Source organism: Ruditapes philippinarum, unplaced genomic scaffold (genome assembly GCF_026571515.1).
Source record: "Ruditapes philippinarum isolate M1 unplaced genomic scaffold, ASM2657151v2 ctg3735_1_1_1_1, whole genome shotgun sequence".
NCBI classification, from domain to species: Eukaryota; Metazoa; Mollusca; class Bivalvia; order Venerida; family Veneridae; genus Ruditapes; species Ruditapes philippinarum.
Genome location: NW_026862760.1, coordinates 1 through 24103, shown reverse-complemented (window position 1 = coordinate 24103; position 24103 = coordinate 1). Strand labels below are relative to the sequence as shown.

Sequence of the window (24103 nt, the reverse complement as noted above, 5' to 3'; positions counted from 1 at the left end):
GCCTGCGCCTCCACGCAGTCTGATCAGGATCCATGCTGTTCGCTTACCAACCCTAATACAAGTAGAGAAACTGATAAACTGATTGCCGGTCGCAAACACATGTTGGTTTTGTCGTGACACGGCTCATATATTTTTTTAACCAAAGTTATAGCCATATAATTTTGATAGATAAATGAGATATAAGATATAAGAAAACAAGAGTTGTTTTACAGGAAACACAATTGCTAAAACAATTCTTAAATTTTGCACAATGACCTGCCATACTAGTGGCTTTTTGTTTTAAGGATATATATTTATATTGATATGTATTTAAATATATGGATATAAATTTATTTTACATCTTATAGAATATAACCAATTAACTTTCAGCATTTTAACCAGGGGATATTCCAAATAGGAGTCATTGTTGGATCCAATCTAATTAGTTTAGCCACGTTTCCATTTCCAGAGTCCTAATAGTCCATATCAAATGCAAACTGTACCCAGTATAGCCTTGTTTTCTTTTTTAGTGTCCAATACACCTTTTTCAAATGCATGTTGTACTCTATCTTGCCTCATTTTTAGTATACAAAATTTCAATTCAATTTCTTATTGTATTCAAAGTAACCCAAGTTTTGTTAAAATGTCAAAAAGTGGTTATGTTGAGTAAAGAGGTCATTATACATTGTTGAAAACAATACTAATTCTATTGGACATGTACATAGCTGCAAAACCTTTAGGCCAGATTAGACTTCGCTAGCACCTTGTCTGGTACAGGTTTCACAACTGTGTACTCACCAAATAAAATTTGTCAAATAGAATTCAGTATTGTTCTCAACAATGAATAAAAACCTCATAATATTGATATCTATTTACATTTATATTTATAAGTATCAGATTAGTTAATGCACACTTAAGCGTTGCTGAAGTTGCTAAAATAAGTTTTAATAATTATTTGTGACCACCTTTGCATTTTTATAAACGGTGCTATGTTCTTGTTTTTCTTATTTTTCAAGTATATTTATGCACAATTATGTAATATTTTAACAATTTGATATACGTGTACTTAAATTCTAATCAGTATCTAACAGTCTTAATTGTATTTGTTACATACCAGTGGTATATATAGGGCTATTATTATGTAAAGTCACCATATTTACCTCCCTTGATTGAAAATTTAATCATATAGTAATATTTTTATTATATATTTAAGCTATAGAAATATATATATTTACATTGATAATCATTCCCATGATGTATTCCATGCATATTGTATATTATGTACAGAATAAAGATTTTAATGTAAAATCTCCAACAGTGAAAGTGATTTGAGACACACGATACTTGCAATAGCATCTATAATTTGTAAATTTAACTTGTTAATCTGTCATTACGTTTTGTTAGATTCTTCAATTTTTTAAGATTTTATTTCTGACCGCTGCCATTAAGTTTATTAGCTCCTACAGTTTAAAGATTTTATTTCTGCTGTTTTAGTTAGCTTGTATAATTTGAAAATTTTATTTCTGACTTTTGCCCTTACATTTTGTTATTTAAACTTGTATAATTTCTGAAAATTTTGTTTCTGACCTCTGCCATTACATTTTGTTAGCTTGTATAATTTGAAAATTTTGTTTCTGACCTCTGCCATTACAGTTTGGTAGCTTTTTAATTATTTTTTTCTTAAAAAGTTCCAAATCAAGATTTTGCATGAATATTCCGCTTGAATAGAAATAGAAACTTATTATTTTTTTATATATATCTTTTTTCTTTAATTGAAAAGTAAACACATTTAAGTCCTAGTCAGTGTTATTATGTTATTTTATCATATACCTGCTGTTGCAACTGCGTACAAACAGTATTGCAGGTTCTGTATATTTTGATGTGATATCATTAATTTATGTTATACAAACACAGGTAAAGGCGCTAAATGTTTGCTTTGCACTGTGATCGCATCAATGAAGAATTTAAACTTTGAAAAGTTCTTATTTGGAATATGTGATGAATAGAATATTACATTTGTGTAACTTCATTACAGAATTTATTGCACTTGTTGACTAAAATTATATTACGCTGCCAAGAGGAATCATGATTTATTTTTTTCCAACTCATTGAATAAATTCAGTATTGAACCTACTTCACTCATACAATATCCTCTACTTACTGTATTGGGTAACATTTTAAAATGTTATGTATTTAGTGATATTTAATTAAAGCTAACTATTGAGACTACAGATAATATCTTTTATATGTTTTAACACATAACCTTGTAGAACCTACAGTGATTAGCCATTGCCTCTAGTATAGAGCAAAGGCTAGCCCGCACATCCATGCTGTCTGAACACTCTTTACGGTTGCCTTGGCAACTGTTATTTTATGTTCAGATATCCGCTTAGATTATTTTAAATAAAACATCCTAAAATGACAAGGACTGTCAACAGTTTCTGTGCTTTATTAAAAGCTATGTTTTGTGATTGTATCAAATTTTTAAGGTAAATTTGTATTATACAAGTGACTTTGTTAACCCTATCTGTCAGTTTTAATAATATCTGTCTTATGTTGCAGATCAGACGGGAATATCTGTCCTGAGGGGACCCGCCCATAGGGCAGTAACAAAGCAAGCCTCAATGGGCGGGTCCCCTTTATTCCAGATATTCCAATCCGAAGCACAACATAAATATGACAGATATTATTCCTTTCCTAAGTTTTTGTTCTTAAGCACAGTACCTAGCATTGTTAAAGAGTTTTCATTTGTCACTAGACTAAAAATAGAATCTTGACTGAATTATCAAGGTTGGTATAGTTTATATTGTTATGTTGCCTATTTTTGTTATTGTTTTCAATTGTTACCTGTAAACTTTCACAAATAAAGGATATATTTTGAAATGTGGTGTTGATTTAATTAAAAAAAATCCAGTTTCTTATTGTTATGCCCCCTTCAAAGAAGTGGGGGTATATTGCTTTGCATTTGTTGGTCTGTCCATCCGTCAGTCAGTCAGTCTGTAGACCAAATGGTTTCCGATCAATAACTAAAAAACATGTAGGCCTAGGAACTTGAGACTTGGTATGGAGATTGTTCATGACCAGAAGATGACTAATTATGTTTTTGTGGCCTTTAGGTCAAGGTCAAATTGACATTAAATGTTAAAATGGTTTCCAATTAATAACTCAAAAACTCATGGGACTGAAGCTTTCAAACTTCACAGATGCATTTGCCTTGGCTTATAGATGACCCCTTTTGAGTTTGAGGTCAAGGGGTCAAAGGTCACATTTACCTTGTCAGTAAAAACAGTTTCCGATCCTTGACTTGACTTGGCCCTCAAACTGCAGAGGTGCATTGGTCTTGGCCAGTATATGACCCCTTTACATTTTGGTGTCAAGGTGAAATTGACCAATAGGTTAAAACGGTTTTTGATAAAAAAAACTTGACAACTTATATGGGCTGTTGGCCCTCAAACTGCATAGGTGCATTGGTCTTGGGTAGATGACCCCTATTGATATTAGGGTCAAAAGTCAAAGTCACATTGACCTTGTAAGTAAAATGGTTTCCGATCAATAACTTGACACCGATGGGCTGTTGGCCTCAAACTTTGTATGTGCATTGGTTTTGGAAAGTAGTCGACCCATATTAAATTTCGGAAAAAAAATGCTTTTGATATACACATTTCAAGGTCTAATGTTATATAACAAATTGAATGACTTGAGGCCTACATCATTCAGAAGTAGATCTATGGAATAATTATACCCCCCCCCCCCCCCCCAAAAAAAAAAAAGTTGTATGGGTGGATGGGTGGTATACTGGAATCCGCCTGTCCGTCCGAACTACCGAATAGGGATAGGGGGCCATCTAACTGTAAACAGAACAATAGAGTTCATTCCATAACAATAGAGCAAGAGGCCATTGTCCCTCTATTAAACAAAAGAAATGGCCCTTTTTTCCATTTTGGCGGTTTTTCCTTGTCCGCCCAATAACTTAAGATTCCTTTGATCCACATCTTCATATTTGGTATTTAGATTTGTCATGATTAGTAGATATCCTGAAATGACTTTGAGGACACCAGGTCAAAGGTAAAGGTCACAGGGGCATTGACTAAAAAGAGCTTGTCTGCCAAATAACTTAAGATTCCTTTGACCCACAGTCTTCATATTTGGTATTTAGATAGGTCATGATTAGTAGATGACCCCTATTGATTTTAAGGTCACAGGTCAAGGTCAGAGGGGCCTAGCCTAAAACAAGCTTGTCTGCCCTCCTTTGACCCACAGTCTTCATATTTTGCATGGAGGTTGGTCATGATTATAAGATGATCTCTATGGACCTTTCCGGTTTTTCGTAGCAGAACATTTAGCAACACCTTTTCCATTCATTGCTAGGTCAACTGCTCATAAACGGTATCACAAACATAAGCACGTGCTCTTTTGTGCAAACCAGGTCAACCAGTGACTATGTATTATCTCAGTGTAGCGATTGGATAACAAGTTAGCCAATTTACATAAAACTGTAAACACCGGAAAGGTCCATTGATTTTGAGGTAACTAGGTCAAAGGCTAAGGTCACAGGGGCCGTGACTAAAAAAGTTGTCCGCCCAATAACTTTAGATTCTTTTGACCCACAGTCTTCATATTTGGGACGTAGGTCAGTCATAACAATTAGATGACCCCTATCGCTATTGAGGTCAAAGGTCAAGGTCACACGGTCATAACTTAGCAATGCACTGGCTTACTACCCTCAGATTTTGCAGGGAGGTTCTAGAGGCTCTAAATGACCACTATTGATTCTGACTAAGTGGTATGCGGGGGTATTCACGCCGTGACAGTGGCTGTTCTAGTTTACATTACATCTAATGTAGATTAGATCTTCGTTTCTATATGTTTTGGCAACAGTTCCAAATTTCATCCCTAATTCCTCGCACAAACACCAACGAAATAACTGTATATTATGAAAGCGCGGAAAAAGAGACACATATAGAAGGTGACGTCATACGTTCAACGGCTACGAGGACGCTGTGCAAACTAATGTAATTGAAGTCAGTTAAGATACTACCTCACGCGAGAAGCAGCGACTGCGTTTAGATTTTTACTATAACAGTTTGAGTTTGATACTTACGGAATTTTGCATAAACGCAGTCGCTGCATCTCGGTGAATTATAGTATATAAACTTAAACAGCAAAATACATACACATATATATAGAGGATATTCAAGTTTTTCTGTAAATACATGATTTATTTTCACCGAGTGGTGTGAAAATAAATATTTCATGAGTGGCGGTAGCCACAAGTGAAATATGTTAATTTTCATGCCACAAGATGAAAATAAATCATGTGATTACAGAAAAAACTTGAATTTTCTGTTTATTATATACATTTTCCTTTTTTTGACATCATAATTTGAAAGACTTTCCCTTAAATGTTGTGTACTGGCAGAATTTAAAAGAAAGTAGTCCGTCTAGACACTAGTGAAAATACGGAAAATATGTTTCACCACAATGAAAAATAAAGTTTTCCAGTGAAAATACGGAAAATAAAAATAGCCATTTTATTTTATCAATATTTCTCAATATTTCATCTATAAGTATATGATTAACAGTACGATTTAGATTGCAAAGATCAGAAAATACCACAGAGCTTGCAGCCCTTTGATTTTTTATTTCATTCGATAGAGCGGAAGTCAGTGCGCGAGAATGCGCTTTGCCATATCTCTTACGTTTTAAACTTGGTTGCTATGAAGGGACACTTACAGTGTACATGGCTCTAATAACTAAAATATCAGTCAAACACAGTAAAACAATATACATGTAAACTACACATACACATAGTTGTTTTCCATATTAATATTTTGCATTTTCAACTGATAGTCAAACAAATATCTCAATATTATTCTTAGGCCGATTTAATGTATTGTTTTCCATAGCATATAGATAGAAAGCAAATTATACAAGGGTTATGAAAAAAATAAATACGAGGGTTGATCCAGAAATAACCGGACTAGGCGCATAACTTAGAAACTGACAAAGAGAAAATCCTGAAAAAAATATCTGACATTAATTTCAATGTTTAATGCATGACTCCTGAAAATTTCAATGCATTAAGGCAATAAACAACACTAATATACATAAAAACACACTATATGTTACGCGTGTGCGGGGGCAGTCATCCAACAAACGCTCACGACGTTGACGTCACCCAAAGGTTATTCTGACAGGGCTCCATTTTTCTAGGTTCCACACATTTCTGATCTGGCGCTGACTTTAGACATATTTAATTGTTCCGTGATCACTCGCTGTACAGTTCCGTAATTATATCCAGTAACATCGCAAACATCTACTATGGTTATGACTATGGAATGACGTCTTTGATTGTTTCAACAAACGTCTAAGACCTTCTCTTGAATCATCTTCTAGATATTGCCTACCTTCACCGAATCGCCGATGCCATTCAGAAACTTGTGTTCTTTATACTATCTATCCTGCAGATGACTCATTTCATAAGTTTTTGTAGGTGGATAACCAAGTTTGCAACAAAATTTAATAATTTTGCGCTGTTCTTGATACTGATGTGATGCCATTTTCAAGACACTAGCGGAGATGATGTCCGGTTTGTTGTTTGATAACGGAAAACGTTATGACATTTAATTACATGCTTTCCGGTGGTTTATAGAAATATATCAGTGATATAAAACTGGTAATTTCACTGTTTGAAACAGTGAAATTACCACTTTGATAATTTCACTGTTTTGAATTTAAGCCCCTTTCGTTGTTTCAGTGAAATACCAGCGTGCACAGAACTGGGTACCAACTTCATGACGTGACGTCGTAAATGACGTCAAGTTGTATTATTATTTGGCGCGCTTTTCATTGAGTATTAGGTTTAATGTATTTTTAAAACGTTTCTTTGCATATAATAAAAAGAAAATTTGTTTAGTTTAGTGTAAGATCGAAATATATTTCACCTTGTGAACACCAAAAGTTCATATTTCACTCGTGGCTGCGCCATTCGTGAAATATACCTTTTGGTGCTCACTCGGTGAAATATATAGAGGATATTGAATGAGTGTAGGTTTAATACTAAATTTATTGAACGAGTTGAATAAAATCATATTATGCGAGCCTCTGGCGAGCATAATATTGTTTTATTCAACGAGTTCAATAAATATAGTATTGAATCTACACGAATATAATATTCTATTTATCACATAAATATGAAATAAGAACGGTAAACTGTTAACAAGAGTCATTTTACTTTGACGCGCCTATAGTGTAACGCTAACATTAGCGCGCTTTAACGCTATGTTTATAGTGCAAATGACGTGACGTCAAAGTGTTATTACACTAGTGTAATATCGCCTAGTGTAATATCGTTTTTATTAAATGGCTTTATTACACTCCTGCGCCGCGGTTAATGTGATAAATTCCGATCTTACACCGAACTAAACAAATATCCTCTATGAAACTTTGATAAAAAGACGCCAATGACGTCATGTCAAACTGACGTTAATTGGCTCCAAAATTGGCTCCAAAAAGCCCGAAAAATATTCAAAATAAGCTATAAAATAGCAATTTGTGAATGAAAAATGACTTCCCCCGCTCCTGAGCTAGTGTGTTTCCATGACTACGCATAAATCAGCGGAATACGTCTGAAGAATAATATTTTAATTTCCAACAGAATCAGTTAAATCTGAATTATGTTTGGAAAAATCGCAAAGAATAAATATTTTAGAGAGTAAGTCCGGTTATTTCTGGATCACCCCTCGTAAATAACTAAATACAAAGTCCCTTAAAAGGGGAATAATTTGGTGGAATTTACAGGGAAGTTATCATTCGTGGCTAGGGAATTTGTAAGTGGATGACGTAGTATCCTAGTGGGCTAGCTAGATTTTTTAAGAATTATGATATTTGAATCGACAATTAGAGGGTCTATAGTTTGGCAGAGCTATAATCACCCGCACTGTAGATCTGCGTGGTGATATCCATGGATTTAGATTTTTAAACTATACTGTAATGTTTACTGGCTAGACTATTAATAGTGCTGCAAATTTGTTAAGCTTAGGAACACCTAACTGGTCCCCGATCATAAACAGGGGGTTTCATATACCAAAATGTTCGGTTGAGTCCCTAGATTACGAAATTGAATTTCATTTTCCCCGAAAGTGCTGGCGGACTATGAAATAAAGATGGCGTCCAAGATGGCCACCAAAAATATGAAAATTATAATTTACTTAATATTACTTGAATTTTGGCAGTTAAAACTTAGCAATAAGTTCTTTCTTTTCATTTTTGTATTAATTGTGTTCCTTAAATGCAGTGTTAATATGTATTTTAAGGTTATTATATTTTTTGATGATAAAAACAAAAAATAATTACGAAAAATATACGGAAAAAAATGTGATTTTAAAAATACTTGATACAATTTCTTATTTTTTCTCTCTTTTTAATAAAAAATTAATTATAATGACTGATTTTAAAGAAAACAACATGTTTAACTCGACTTTTAAAAAAATATAATAAAAAATAGATAAAATAAAAAAAACAAATTAATTAAAAGAATAGAGGTATTTTTACAGTCATGTCGGTGTTGACGTTTCCGTCAGCAAACTTTAACTGTGATCATTCCTTTTAATCTTCTTTATGTTTTGTCTTCATACTTGGCCACAACAACCTTGGGGCAAGATCTTTAAGTAGACAAGACTAAATTTGACCTTTATTCATAAATGACATTGACCCCCAAGGTCAAATGTCTAAATTTTGCTTATTTTTTCCTGATTTTTGCTATTAGAAAACTTTGTTATTTTCTAATGGATTGTCTTCAAACTTGAACATAATAATATTTTTAGGATAGACCTTCGAGTAAACCAGATAGACCTTGATCTTCACTCATTAAAAAACATTGACCTTGAAGGTCTAATTATAGAACATTTATTTTTATCTATTTATTTTTTTCTGTGTGTGTGTGTGGGGGGGGGGGGCTGTAACTGGCTATAACTTTGTTAATGATAAATGGATTCACTTCATATGATAACACAACATTCTTTAGGATATGGCTTTCATGTATAAATTTAAATTGACCTTGGCTTTTTATGACATTGACCTTGAAGGTAAAATAATTGAATTTCCACTGATATTTGCTACAATTGGCTGTATCATGGTAATTAATTTATGGATTATCTTCACACATTGACAAAACAACACTTTGGACAAGACACACTATCCCCTAAAAAAATGTAATTAAATGAAATAAAAGGTGGAACTGACTTTAAACTTGAACTTTAAATAATCTTGACTGTGAAAGTAAAATTTTTAAATTGTCATAATGTTGTTATTTATGTACGGATTTCATTTATACACAACTTGTTACCAATATATATAATTAAGAGTTGGCATTGACCTTAAGTTGAACATGACTGTTAATGTCAAATTAATGAAATTCTCTTGTTTCATTTTTGTTTTTTTAACTGGCTATAACTTTGTTATTTATAAATTGATAACCTTTATTTCCAGACATTTTAGGTCAGAACCTTTATGTATATTAAATTAACTTTTACTTTAACTCACGAATGACCTTGAACTTGAATAAAATTTATTGAATATTAACAGATTATCAAATAATTGGCTGTAACTTGGTAATTAATCAATGGATTATTTCATACTTGGACAAAACAACCTTTTGGACAAGACCTTCTAAAAGGTTGAACTTACTTTAACCTTTAAATGACCTTAAACATCATGGTCAAAGTATTCAATTTTGGCGGTGGCTCTTGTTAAATTCAAAATCTAACATTAAAAATTTTCATTTAATTACATTTTTGGGATAGTGTGTATTTTTAAGTGGGGTATGGGGAATGATTAATTTATTTAAATTTCAAAATACTGCAAGTATCCTAATATAACCTTTTTTGACAACTTAAAAGACTTACATCTATTTATCTTAAATTTCAGAGTCATTGCTGTATAGACAATGCACTAATTGTGAAATATGAGAATATAAATAAAATTTCAATTTTAAAATGCTTAAAATTTAAACAGCAAATCTGTTTACACATTCTCTATTTCTTTTCCCTTCTTCATGAACTTTAACACATATCTTTCTAACATATAAAGTAAGTAAATTTTAGAACCAATATTTAGTTTGTTTGTTTAGTTGGGTTTTACGTCACAGGTTGTATGGCGATGTCCAACTTTACTGTAAGATGAAGACCTCAGGTGCCCTTCCGTGCATTATTTCAGACACGAACGGGCACCTGAGTAGAACCACCCACGCTGCGTAAGCTAGCTGGATAGCTTCCTCACATGAAAGAATCCAAAGTCCCTGTCGGGATTTGAACCCATAGCGGTTTGGAACAAAAATTTTGAAGGCCACGACCACTCGGCCATGGACGCCCCACCCGAATATTAAGATTTTAGCTTTTCTTTTCATATGTTATACACATAATTGTCTATCAATATTTTTTACTGAATGAGTGGGATAGAAAATACTATATTTTACGATGTTGTAAATTTATAAGTTTCGAAAATGCAATAAAATCAAAATTTTAATATGTTGAAATGATTAATAACTGTAATAAAATAGTAAAGGATTAATTGACATTAATTTCCATGAAAAGTTTATTATTGAGGTTAACTATTTAAAATATGATAGAATATATTATATCTATGGAAGAAAGACCTGTTTGCTGTTCAGATCGGAATATCTGTCTCTCTAAAACCGCCCATGAGCTACCCAGCAACTCTGTGGACTTTGTTAGGTAACCTTAGGACGGATATTACAGTCCGAACTGCTGCATGTTACAGATATTATTATTCTGAAATGCACTTGCTGTGCTTACTTTTATATAACAATTGTTGGTCATTGTCGCAATATGAAAAATATACTATTAATTTTAAAAATAGATTTCGCTCTTTGAGCACAATGATTACTTATAGCAGACATGCATAAAGGGATGCAATTTTTTGTGGATTAAATTAAATTAATATCCATAGAGTTAAATCTTAAAGGCCCATTATGCCTCAGAAATGATTTCATTTTTATTTCTCAAAAAGCTTTTTTCATGTTGGTTTTCTTTTATAGTATCCAAATAATTACTCATTGGCTAATTACCAGAACTATCTTTTTCATCTGTTTCTTTTTGGCAATAAGTACAGTTATAGTATTTTGTATAGAAGTCAAAATACTACTTTGTTTACATTTTGCTACTTTTATGACAAATTATTTTACATTTAGTGCTACTTTCGTAAGATAACAAGTACCAAACATTCTCTAAAACCATTATTCCAACATTATAAAATTTATGTTTGCCCTTTCTAAAGAAGTAAAAAGATATTTGTTTCTGAGGCCTTTAATTAATGAGTAATGAAGGAAACTATTGGTTACTGTATTTACCAGTTCGACTTTATTGAAAAGTTTCTAGTGATGCTTTGTTTTTTTGTTAATCTATTTTCCTAAAGTTTGCTTTATGTGAAATTATTTTACATCTACGTTTCTAAAATGTCTTCAGATCAGTTTTGTTCAACATGCAGGCTATAATTTATCTATTACTCCCCTGCCGCTTAGGGAAAGGGTTTGTTTGCAGGAATCTGTTTGCATAATATTCATGTCCGCTCTACTACGTTCAAGCTGCTAATAAGTATTAAAAAGAGGGCCATTATGGTCCTGTACTTGAGAAATATTACTGGAAAAGGTCACAATTCTGCGAATCAAAAGTCAGTAATAAGGCCACATTAGGCTGTCATTTTTTAAGAGTTCAAACATTTGTATTATGACCACTTAGCAATAATACATGCCAAATATCAAAGCCTTGGGCATTGTAATTTTACATAAAAAGCTTAAAATATGTTTTACATGTACTATGTAACTCTGCTAAAACTTAATGACTTTATTAAGAGTGGACTTTTGACTCCAAGTGCATGCCTGATGTTTCTTTGAAAAGGACTCTACAAAAATAATATAAACCATGGCTGTGAGGTCAAAATTATCCCTACCCTGGGGTCACTTAGTTTATATTGACTTGGATATAGGAAAATACATTTAAGTCTTAGTTATGAAATTATGAAACTACAATGCTACAGGCTTAGATAGATATTCATCATTGGGCATTCTACAAATATTCTTTTTTAAATCAGCTGGGGTAAAAAAATGACAAACCCAATGTAACCTCATTACTGACTTTAAATCAACACTGAAAATTTAAAATTTGGACCTTTTCTGCTGGCAGAATATATCAGGTGAGGGAGTCAGGACCATCAGGCCCTCTTGTTTTCCTATTTTTACATGGAAAATACTTATTTCATACAAGTGACAATATAACTGCATTTTGAAACATATTTGATAAAATGATGCAATGAAATTTCAAACATTAATTTCTTTAAATTTTGTTTATCCTCAAATATTGCAAATTCCCAACAGTATTAAATACATTTGCTATGTACCCCCATCCACTCAGTTACATACTTAAATGACAATTAAAGTAGAACACGTTTTGGAAAGAAAAACAAATTCTCAATGTTTTATTTACTGATAAAATATGCCAGAAAGAATTCATATATATAAAATATTTTGAGGGAAAAGAAAGAAAGTGCAAAAATTGACTGTTAAAAAATAAAGTCACAGGTTTTAAATTGAAAAAAAAACATGTATTTTCCTCATATTTCACAACTAGGGCATTGTCTATTGAGCAATAACTCTGAAATATGTAATAAGGAGTAGATTCAAGTCTTTTAGACAGTCAATATAAAGTAATCTGAAGTATTTTTAAATTTTAATAAAATTACCATTTTACCCCACCCACTTAAAAACACATAATCTTAAAAATTATACTAAAATGATAACTTTCATTGGCACATTTTGTTTGTAAAAAATATGTTTCCTGTAAATCAGTCATAAGGAAACAAATCATTATTGAATTGCAAGAAAAAAAATAGAAAATGTAAAGCACATATTTAAAAAAACAGCAATTTTTAGAAATATTTAGCCTTAATTATCGGTTTTTATCATAAAAATTCTACTAACATTATTAATAGATACTAAAACTAAATTTAATAAATATGTTTAATATCAAAATGTTTAAAAAACAACTTTTTTTAAAAGTTAATGCTTGCAAATTTAAGTTATAAATAATAAATGATAATTTTCATATTTTTGGCGGCCATCTTTGACGCCATCTTGGATTTCTTAGTCCGCCAGCACTTATGGCAAAAATGAAATCCTATTTCGTACTCTAGGGACCCAACCGAACATTTTGGTATATGAAACCCCCTGTTTATGATCTGGGACCAGTTACTCCCCTAAATAAGCGAGGTATTTGAGTCTATTTGCAGCACTATAAAGTGACGTCAGATATGATGTCAGTAAACCAAATGCCATGAAAATTAAGTGACCGCTGGAAAAAATGTAGTTCATATTATTGTTATCATTTTCTTTGGAAATATATAGTTTTTTGCATAATCTTAAAGTAATATACGGGTAGATATATCATTCAAATACAGGTAGTATGTAATTTATTACAGTAGATTTATGACTCCTGTCTGCTGACTGGATAACCGCGCATTAATTGAGTAACGCCGCATTTTTTTTTTACAGTTCAACTCTGAAATCAATAACATTCAACAAGCTTCATGGTTGACTGCGTGTACACTGTGTTTACAGACGGAAGTTATTTTAGATAAATATCATTGCAAAATGGACATACATATTTTAGTTCAAGCTATTATATACTTTTGTATCTTTATAGCTGGATTTATTGTGTCAATTCCCGTTGGTGTAAACAGGGTAACTTTTGTTTTATCTTTACATTATATTTTCTTTTATTTCTTGTGCTAATTTTTCCCAAAATGTTATTCTAGTTACCTCCCCTAGCAGTACATGTATTCATCTAGATCTAAATGAAAAAAGTTTCTTAAAAATAGAAAAGCTCTAGATAGTCTAATTTACTAATTTCTCAAAGTAAGATGTATCTATGAAGTCTATATACCAGAAATATACTCATTTTGTGTTTATAAAATCCTTCTATAGTTTGTTGTAGAATCAAAATATGAAAATGTTGAAACTATATTTTTAGATCTACCTTCATTTAGTTAAGCTAATATTATCTGTTCCCAACTTTTTTGAAAATATTTTTTAACAGTGAAACTGATATCAAAGCTCTGTGGTACAATCTCGGACTCTTTGATTTGAAGTGTACAGCGAAAAAGCACAGGCTGGGAAGAAAAAATATGACCAGATTGATAAAAAAAACCTGTGTTAATCTTAAATGTGTAAAAATACTACTGTCAGAGAATTTTTTAAAAAATGCATAAAACACAAAATTTAAATTTGAGCCGCGTCATGACAAAACCAACATGTATATGTAATGGGTTCGCGACCAGCATGGATGCGCATCCGCGCAGTCTGATCAGGATCTATGCTGTTCGCTATCAGTTTCTCTACTTGTAATAGGTTTGGTATAGCGAACAGCATGGATCTTGATCAGACTTCGCGGATGCGCAGGCTGGTCTGGATCCATGCTGGTCGCAAACGCACTATGTTGGTTTTGTCATGACGCGGCTCATTTCACATTTTTACATAGATCACCTGGTGTACTTAAAATAGAAAGATACGCAAAAGATAACTAAGAAATATACTCAGAAATGCATTGAAAATCATATTTTTGTGTTATTCTCAGCCCGATTTGAGTGAAAAACGTTGAAACGTTGTTCAATTTTGGATAATTTTTCACAGAAAAATAGTAAAGTATAGTGAGCGAATGCCCTGAAATTCTCCACACAAGTTATTGGCATAGATCTACTTCAAATGGATAATTTATGTCGGAAGTTTTTTACCACTCCTGCCATATCAAAAAAAACGTCAGTGGAGTCCCTTTAACTTGTAGTATATTTTAAGGGGGCTCATATTTCACATTTTTTGTTTGCTTTTGATACATTTATGCTGAACAGGATTGTTTTTTTTATCAAATTGGTCATATTTTTTCTTGCCAGGTCCGATACTCATGCCTGCGCGGAAAAGTTAAATTAGTGTGTGAGTAGAGCTATGTAACACCGCACTTTGGGGTCAAACGCACTTTGGGGTCCGACCCCAAAGTGCGTTAAACTTCGCACCGCACTTTGGGGTCCAACGCACTTTGGGGTTAAAATCGAGAAATTGACCCCAAAGTGCGTTAATATGCTACATATCAACGCACTTTGGGTTCAGGAGGTCTCAAGGTGTCATCTGAGTTCTGCTTAAATACTGAGTACTGACTTATTTTCTATCTGCGACATTGGAATATTTGAGGTGGAATTCAAGATGGCGGTCAATACTTTATGATGCTTAAGATATAAAAGTTTCATTAATTTTACCACTTGAAATATCTAAAAATTGTGTTCATATAACAAAATTACGGTGGCATAAAAGTGACATTTGCATTTTTTTGTTTTTAGTTTTGTATACATATTTTATTTTAGTTTTGCATACATATTTTTTCAGTTTTGAATACAATTTTTTTTTTAGTTTTGCATTCATATTTTATTTTTGTTTTTTGTTCATATCTTATTTTTGTTTTTCATATATATTTTAGCCAATATAAACAGCCTTCAAATCTCATAACAGCCCATAGGTGAATATAAAACTAGCACAGTGGTTTGGTCCCATTTCGGCCCATTTTGGAATCGGCCGCGTCGTTTTCGGCCAGTCAGTTCTTAAGCACATCCAGAAAATGTGCAGAACTTATATGCCAGGTGTGCCGGATCAAGGTCGGGGTCAGACCTTCAGGTCAAAGGATAAAGACTTGGGTTTCATGTCCGCTACTTATCTCCGAAAACCCATGAAGGATTTTAAGGCACCTTGTGACAAATGTTAACCACATCGAGACCATATGCAGAACCATTCTTTGGGTTACCGCGGACTATATATTTATATATATATATACTAAAAAGTGTTGTTATTTTTTGATACCTCCAAAAATGAAAATATTGGTATTTGCAAATGGCATTTGCAAATGAGGTACGGTAATTTACAGATGGCGAAGTGTTTAAAAATGGTGTTTTACAAATGGTGTAATTATCCAAACCTCTAATTTGCAAATGGCGTCATGTAAAAATATGTACGAAAAAACAAAATAAAATATGTACAAAAAACCCTAAAATGAAATATGTATGCAAACTAAAAAAGAATATGTATGCAAAACTAAAATAAGATATGTATGCAAACTAAAAAAGAATATGTATGCAAAACTAAAAAATGTATGTATTCAAAATTAAAAAAAAAAATGTACGACAAACAAGCAAAAATGTGTACGAAAAACAAAAACAAAAAAGTATAAAAAAATACAAATGTCACTTTTATGCCACCGTTCAAAATACAAAATACAGATATTGTGCATTCCTAGAATTAAAAGATGCTGCGAAAAATATCCCGTTCTGTCGGTCATTTACTTGATAACTTTTGGTGCCATATTGAGCCCCATTTTAAATATGTTGGGAATGAAATAAAATGCAGTTAATATTTTTTTTCCAAAGAACTATAAATATACTCTATTGCAATGTTCTGGTGAAACATCAAGTTTTTCGATCGGACTATAAAAAGTGATTTTTACAAAAACATTATTAAGCTTATCAACAAACTTAAGGGTTTTTGTAAGCTCCGTAACAACGGTTCGCCAGAGGCTTTTTTATGGTAAATCTTACATACTTCTTTAGAAAGAGCAAACATGAATTTAATAATGTTTAAGTAATGGTATCTGAGAAATGTAAGATGCTTGTTACCTGAATAAAGTAGCGATAAATGTGAAATTATTTGTCATAAAAGAAGTCAAAACACTGTAGTGTTTGACTTCCCTATAAAATACTAATTCACTATAACTGTACTCATCATTGCCAAAAAGCAACAAATGAAAAAGATGGTTCAGGTAATTGGCCAATGTGTGTTTTTTGGATAATGTAGAAGAACATCAAAATGAAAAAGCTTTTAAGAAAAACAAATAAAAGCATAATGGGCCTTTAAAACGTTATTTTTAACCCTTAGGGTGGGGGGGGGATCGATACCCCCCAATCCCCTCTATACCCCCAGTGAGTATTTTACATTATTCTGAAGCTCCGCTCTTAATGTGCGACTACTTAAATAGTTGATATCTTTAGTACTGCCTGTACTGACTACTACTTAAAGCCGCATCTACACCTAGTCAAGTTTCTTATGTCACATTTAGCTAAATAAATGGCTCTTTCAACATATTATCAGGCACATTTTTTACTGAAATGTCTTACTAAGATTTCCCAGAGATTATACCTTTGTCTATGCTAAGACAATCATATTTCTATAAAATGTGTAAATAAAAAACGGGAAATAATGCATTTAGCTAAAAACAATGGAGTTAATAAAAGGTGTACATTCTTTTAAAATAAATGGAAAATTTGAGAAAAAATATTTTAAGCTTAATAATTGATACAAATTCTTTATTTGGTGATTTATTTGGTGAAAGTTCTTTACTTACTAATCAAGATCATTTAAATCCCTATTGATTCTACTATAATTCAGGGCACATGTTTGTGTCTATTTAATACCTTGATGTTTTGTTTACCATTGACTTTGACTACAATATATTATTTAAAACATAATGAACATTAATTTTCTATGACCCCAAAGTGCGGTCGTTTGCATGATGTTAAAGGTACTCCACTGAGGTACGACCGAATGTCACAAAAAAAAGTAAAATTTCACGAACCGATAATTTTTTGTTACCTGCATGTTAGGGACATTCAAACAGAATCAGTGATACATTGATATGTGTTCTTTGGATTGGCAAGTCGTTTGAAATACATATTTCCTCCAATTTTGTGGGAAAAGCGTTTAAACACCTTTCAGTTTGCAAATGCATATGTACCTGTTTAACGCACTTTGGGGTAAAAATTGGACCCCAAAGTGCGTAACGCACTCTGGGGTCGGACCCCAAAGTACGTAACGCACTTTGGGGTCGGACCCCAAAGTGCGTTTGACCCCAAAGTGCGGTGTTACAGAGTTACAATAATAAGGTACTAGTATTTTACAGCATTAGAAAAATACCATTGTTTTTGTAAATTTTCAATTTCAGTGGAATTTTCAAGGAGACTGTATATTATATGCTGATATAGAATGGGACTCGAAAGCATTTGTGATGCATGCATCCAGTCCGGCTAACTGTAACTTTCCTATATACTACAGCGTGTTCGGCATGATATTTTATGGTCTTGGAAAGGGAATCTTCTATGCCTTTGCCACATTCAAATCTATAAAGAAGCCTACAATTGGGTAATTCTTATTGTATATGATTTGTATGTATAAATGCATTATGTGCTATTTGCTTCAGTCTTGAATTAACTTCTGTTCTGTCTCCCATTAATATAGCCAAACACCCGTCAAGTACATGTATATTATATGACTCCTAATCAAAGTTAAAGCTGCATGCCTCCAGATGAGGCATAATGTTTCAAGAAAAATGAATAAAATGTCATTAGATTTTGCAGTATTTTTAATCATATTGAATTCAAGTGCCATTTGCAATGTGTAAATTACTGTCTTTGTTCACTTTACAATATTTTACTTTCAGATCAATGTTCATGATAATAAGCGTAAATCTGGAGGCAAGCTTCTTTAAAGCGGTGATCTTTTTCTTAAGCTGTTGAATGAGAGTCTGCAAATATTGTGAAAAATCTGTCATGTTACACATCCCTATCTGATCAAACTTATGTTACGTTCAATGACAGTAGACTCAAGCTTTCTTAGCCTGACAGATCCGGCACTTCTGTTTTTTTTTTAATAATGGGATTTTCCCATTGTACGCCCTGACTTGACATTTATAAGTACATGTATTAAATTTAATTACAAAATGATGTTTACATATTACGAAATGCACGTCAACTGCAGACCTACAACTTAATTTCCGCCTGGCTTGATGTGCAAAATACTAAACATTTCATTCTGGCTAACTTAATGTCATCTGGGATAAATTTAAAATGATTTTACAAACAAAGTGAGCCATACACTTTATGCCCCTCTCTCAGCATTGGAACACCGAACACACATAGTTTGAAGCGTCCGTCATTCATTCCGTCCGTCTGTCCGCACTCATTAGTCGCAAGTGCCATGGATACTCAAGTAGCTACAGTGCACTTTCTCTTTGATGATTGTTTATGTTCAAAAAGTATATTGATGTTCACTATTCAAAGATGTTTTCACTTAAAAATAACTAGGCATAAGTGACAACGTGTCACGTGTCGCGTGCAAAAATCAGGTTTCCAGCTCAAAGGTCAAGATCACTTTTGTATTTCAAAGTCATGCTTTGATTTTGAATTACCATGTAAGATGGTGACCAATATCATCGCAGCGATTACTTCCCTTGTCCAGTATAAGAGTTGGGAGGATATGCTTTGTGGACATTGCTCGCCCATATGGTCTCTTTCCGGTGGCGAGGGTAAACAAACCCAAACACACACAAATTTGTGGACATTTGTCTGTATTCATCGATACGTCTTGTTGATTTTTACAAAGAGACAGTCACTGTTGACTGAGCTTATTTTACTTTATGTATCACAGCATAACAGTATCAAATATTGTTATTGTTGTTTTTTGTTTTGTTTCGTTGTATCTGTTGTTGTTTTTTTTAAATTTATAATAAAGTAGTTATAATGATAAAACTGATATATGTTACAGGTTCGAGATGTGGGTAATGCCGTATATTCTACTGAATGGGGCTCACACGTTCGTCGCCTTGATAGTGTCATGTATGCTGTCTGTTGGCTTTCTTCAGTTCTGTAACGGTATCAAAGAAAATGAGCTTGTAACGAGGTAACTTTATTATAATCAGCTTATCTCTTTATGTGTTTCACAAATAATCATTTTCGTTTACCAATTACTAGTAACTACATTACTTTTTATGCTAGACCACTTTTTCAGGTATAATTTTCACCTGATTCTATGCCAAATATTTATAAGTAGAACTTAAGTAGTGATCAAAAAGTAACATAAGTGCATACTTACTTGGAACTCACAAATATCTGTCCAGTTATTGACTTTCACCGCGTAAATAGTAACTTTAAAGACTCAAATTGTGCAGTATTAACACAGAGGTGTGCAATTCTAGGGCTGAAACGAGCATTATGTTGATTAAATGAATCAGTATATTTTATAGTAAATCAAATTGAAAAAAAAATGAATAAGCGCATACAGTTGCTGACACATATTGAAAGCCTCTAATAAAATTTAATGTTTACGTCTACATCATTCTTTAGAATGATGACCTTGCTTGCCTATTGAAGGAGACTTTTGTGATTCGCCAATATGCATTAACTTAATCCAGTTACATATCTATCATTGTATTTGATATGCGGTATACCTGAGACATTTTACTACTTGTGCCATATAATACTGAAATAAGGAGATAAAATATGATTGCGACAATTTTATGAGGTAACACAGACTTCGTGAATGATGTACCGAGGTAACGCTTGATTATTATAAAGCACTAGTAGTTTGGCAAACGGTAGTTAGATCGTCATTTTAACGATTGATACTAAAACGTAATCATATTCCTGGAAATATTCGTAATGCTATAATTAAAGTACATGTATGATGTCATAGCTACATTTCTTTTGATTTGATTTTCTGTAAATTATCTGGTCCGTTAACTCATTTCCACAAGACTTTGCACATATTCGGTGTTACTTTTTTGCACATTGTTTTCGTTATTCTTACATTCCTGCGTTAGGCCTACTTGATCTATAAGGCGCATTTTTTGTCAGTAGTATAGATGAAGACTTGTCACACATCCGGGCAGTCTGACCATGCTCTATACTGTTGTCTGATGGTAGGACAGCTCAATGGTTGTATTTTGACACTAAAATGTCATAAATTTTGACTGTTCCAGGTAGAAAGTAAGGGAAGTCAACCACACATGTTCAGCAGGTTAAGATAATAATAATGGGTTGTCCGTAGCCCTGTGTTTAAGGTCGTTGTCTTCAATTTACATGTACTCGCCAAACCATTTGCCCCTCACCGCTGTGGGTTCGAATCTCAACAGAGACTCTTACATGTGAGGAAGCTATCCAGCTTGCTTACGGAACGTCGGTGGTTCTACTGAAATAATGCACGAGAGGGCACATAGGTCTTCCTACACCGCTGACCAGTAAAGCTAGAATGTCACCATATGACATATATACTGTTGGTGCGACGTAAAACCCAACCAAATGTTTTTTTTTCTTTATCACAGTTGCGGACTTTTTGCAAACACAGAATGGACACGTTACGGTTCTAGTGAAAAATTTAATGCCGGGCCATACACGTCATTACTAGCGGTGGCACAGGTAAGTATTTAACTGTCATTGAATTAGATATAAGATATTTCATTTGATAGTTTCTGAGTGATACTATTCAAATATGATACACAGCTGGATGTGTACTAAAATAGATTGATCGAGACGCACGGCCGAGTATCTCAAAATGTAACGCACACATGTTTATATTCTTAAAAGCTATAAAAATGATACATGCAATATGTAAATGATTATTTTTTTTACCTATTTTTGTTTATGCATGTATATTCATATATGATTACACAAAATGATTATCATAAAGATTCAATATTCTTAAGTAACTTACCATGAAAAATACAAGCAAAGACATTGAAGACGGGTCGTCTTTGAAAATAAAGATTTTTCTTCTCTAATGTGACATGTATGTTATAAAACAATTGCTGTTACACATAAAGCAATTTACAATAAATCAGAAGGATCCAGCTAGAATAATGAGTCAGTACTTTATTGTTTATTTTCCATTGTGCTTTCAACGAAAAACGGAAACGCAACACATTTTTTTTATTTGTTAGATTGCGTCCTGGACCTGCTTTCTGTTATTTTTGCTGCAGACAGCTTTATGTATCCTGCGCTTTGTAAGAAACAGACGGCAGAGAAGCGGAAATGCGGGAGCTGACACAAAACGAATCGCAGAACTTGAACCGACAGCTTAATTTGTGAATGAAATGTTGACAAATACATAACCTGTAAAAATGTGAATATGTATAGATGGCATTGGAAAAAATAACGAAACGTTGAAAAGTCGTCTGCGTGATATTCTTGCGGCAAATGATAAAATCTGAAAATATGATAATAATTAGGGCGATGTGATATTTTTGTTGTTTTTGAATATTGATAATATTCCACATTGTATAAAAAGATATTCTTACTTATTTTCTTGTTGTATTGATAAAGGTTTTAGGACCGTGCCTTAGAGACTGTGTTTCGTAAAATTAATTAAAGCATTACTAACCACTGATCACTTTATTTAAATCTGATAAAATAAAATAGCACATGCATGCCTCTTAGTCTTGTGAAAAAAGTGCTAGAATCTACATGATATTTCTGTGATATATGATAATTATTATAGACTTAAGACAGTAATGATTTCTTTTACAGTAGTTAAAGAGCCGGCATGATGCGTCGGACCAATAATCTAAGGATTGCAGGCTGCGTTGGTTCACATCACGTCAGGGATCAGCTGTTGTTTCCTTGAAACTCCTTGCTTAGTACTGGTCGGATCCAGAAACGAATTTGGATATTCCACTTTTTTACGCCCCCTCCCAAAACAATCAATGAAAATGGCGAATATTGTTATGCACCAGGCAAACCGTCCGTCTGTTAGCAATATCGTGTTCTCCCGACCTGTTAGTATTGAACGATGGAAGGAAATTGTTACTGTTTGGCACTGATGTTAACAATAAATAGACAACAATGTGCAAAGTGCATGTTAAACTTTCCTTAGAAATAATAGACATTATTATGAAGTGTGAAATTTCATGTCCGCTCTGTATCTTTTGAACCGATGGAAGGGAATTGATTGACAGAAATGTTTACCATATACATGAGCCGATGTGCACATCGCACATTTTACCTGATATTTTCGTAGATGAAAAATGAGCCCAGTCCGGGGGGGGGGGGGGTGTCACTTCATCTATGTAGACTATATAAGAAACACATTTAAGTCTTGTAATGTGAAAACTATGTAGCGCCAAGAACTTAGATATTTGACTGGCAGCATTGTCTTGTTGACCTCTACAAAACTGATGTAAATTATGTTCCTTTCATTAATATTGGTCACTTGATTTATATAAACTTACATACTAAGTTTTACTGTGTGAAACTACAATGCACAGAGCTTAGATATTTGGCATTAGCAATGCATTGTGAACTTCCCCAAAATAATTATATATCGTTTCCTTTGGGTCAATATTCGCCCTATCCCCGGGAGTCTCGTGATTTATTTAGGCTTATGAAAACACATTTTACTTCTATTGTGGAAACTACCGGTACATTACCTAGACTGGGAGCTAAGATATTAGGCATATAGCATTGCACTGTTGGCTATACAAAGCTGCTATTGATTATGCCCCTTTTGTCAATATTCGCCCAAATCCAGGGAACAAATGATAGTTAATATAGGCTTATATAAGAAAACATACAGGTCTGATCGATTGAAACTACAATGCACAAACCTTCTAAGATATTTGGAATGAAGCATTACCCTTGTGGACCTTCACAAAACTTGTTAGAATTTCGTCGAAGTGAAGAGCACCATGAACAAACTAAAAAGGAAAAAATCAAGAGTACAAAATCGATTTTTCAGAATTAAGAAAAATTCAAGGGACATTATAAAGAGGACAGAAAGGGGGTGGGGTGGAGACAAACTAAATTAAAACTCCTCAATTAAGACAAACATCGTGACTGAACCAAAGTGGTCGTAATTCAGTGTTGGCCTCAATTGTGGATATTCTTATCATTGCTTAAATACTTTATGACCATGACTTAAAAACCTACAAATACAATATTAAAGTTTGTTATAACATTTAATCTGATTAGAGCAAAACAAATTTGTGAAGAAAAGCTAATACAGTAAAAACCCTCAATTAAGACCACCATCGGGACTGGACCAAAGTGGTCTTCTTAATTGCGGGGTGGTCTTAATTGTGAATATTCTTATCATTTCTTACACATTTTAGTCATTTTGTCTATAATATTTTGTGTACAAACAATATGTATCTTAACCCGCAAATACAATATAAAAGTTAATGTCGTTAAGTTTATAATGTTACATCTGAGGGAAGATAACATATTTCGAAGAAATTAAATATCAATTTCTATTTAA

At 33.0% G+C, this 24103-nt stretch overlaps 1 protein-coding gene across 1 annotated transcript; it reads left to right on the top strand.

The window, feature by feature from the left end:
* Positions 1–13539: 13539 nt before the first annotated feature.
* Positions 13540–22151, top strand: LOC132720120 (transmembrane protein 179-like). The gene is made up of 5 exons (XM_060704119.1): positions 13540–13732; positions 18024–18220; positions 19622–19756; positions 21177–21270; positions 21792–22151. The coding sequence occupies exons 1-5, from the start codon at positions 13643–13645 to the stop codon at positions 21930–21932; spliced, it is 657 nt and encodes a 218-aa protein (XP_060560102.1). The 5' UTR covers positions 13540–13642; the 3' UTR covers positions 21933–22151.
* The last annotated feature ends 1952 nt before the right edge of the window (positions 22152–24103 follow it).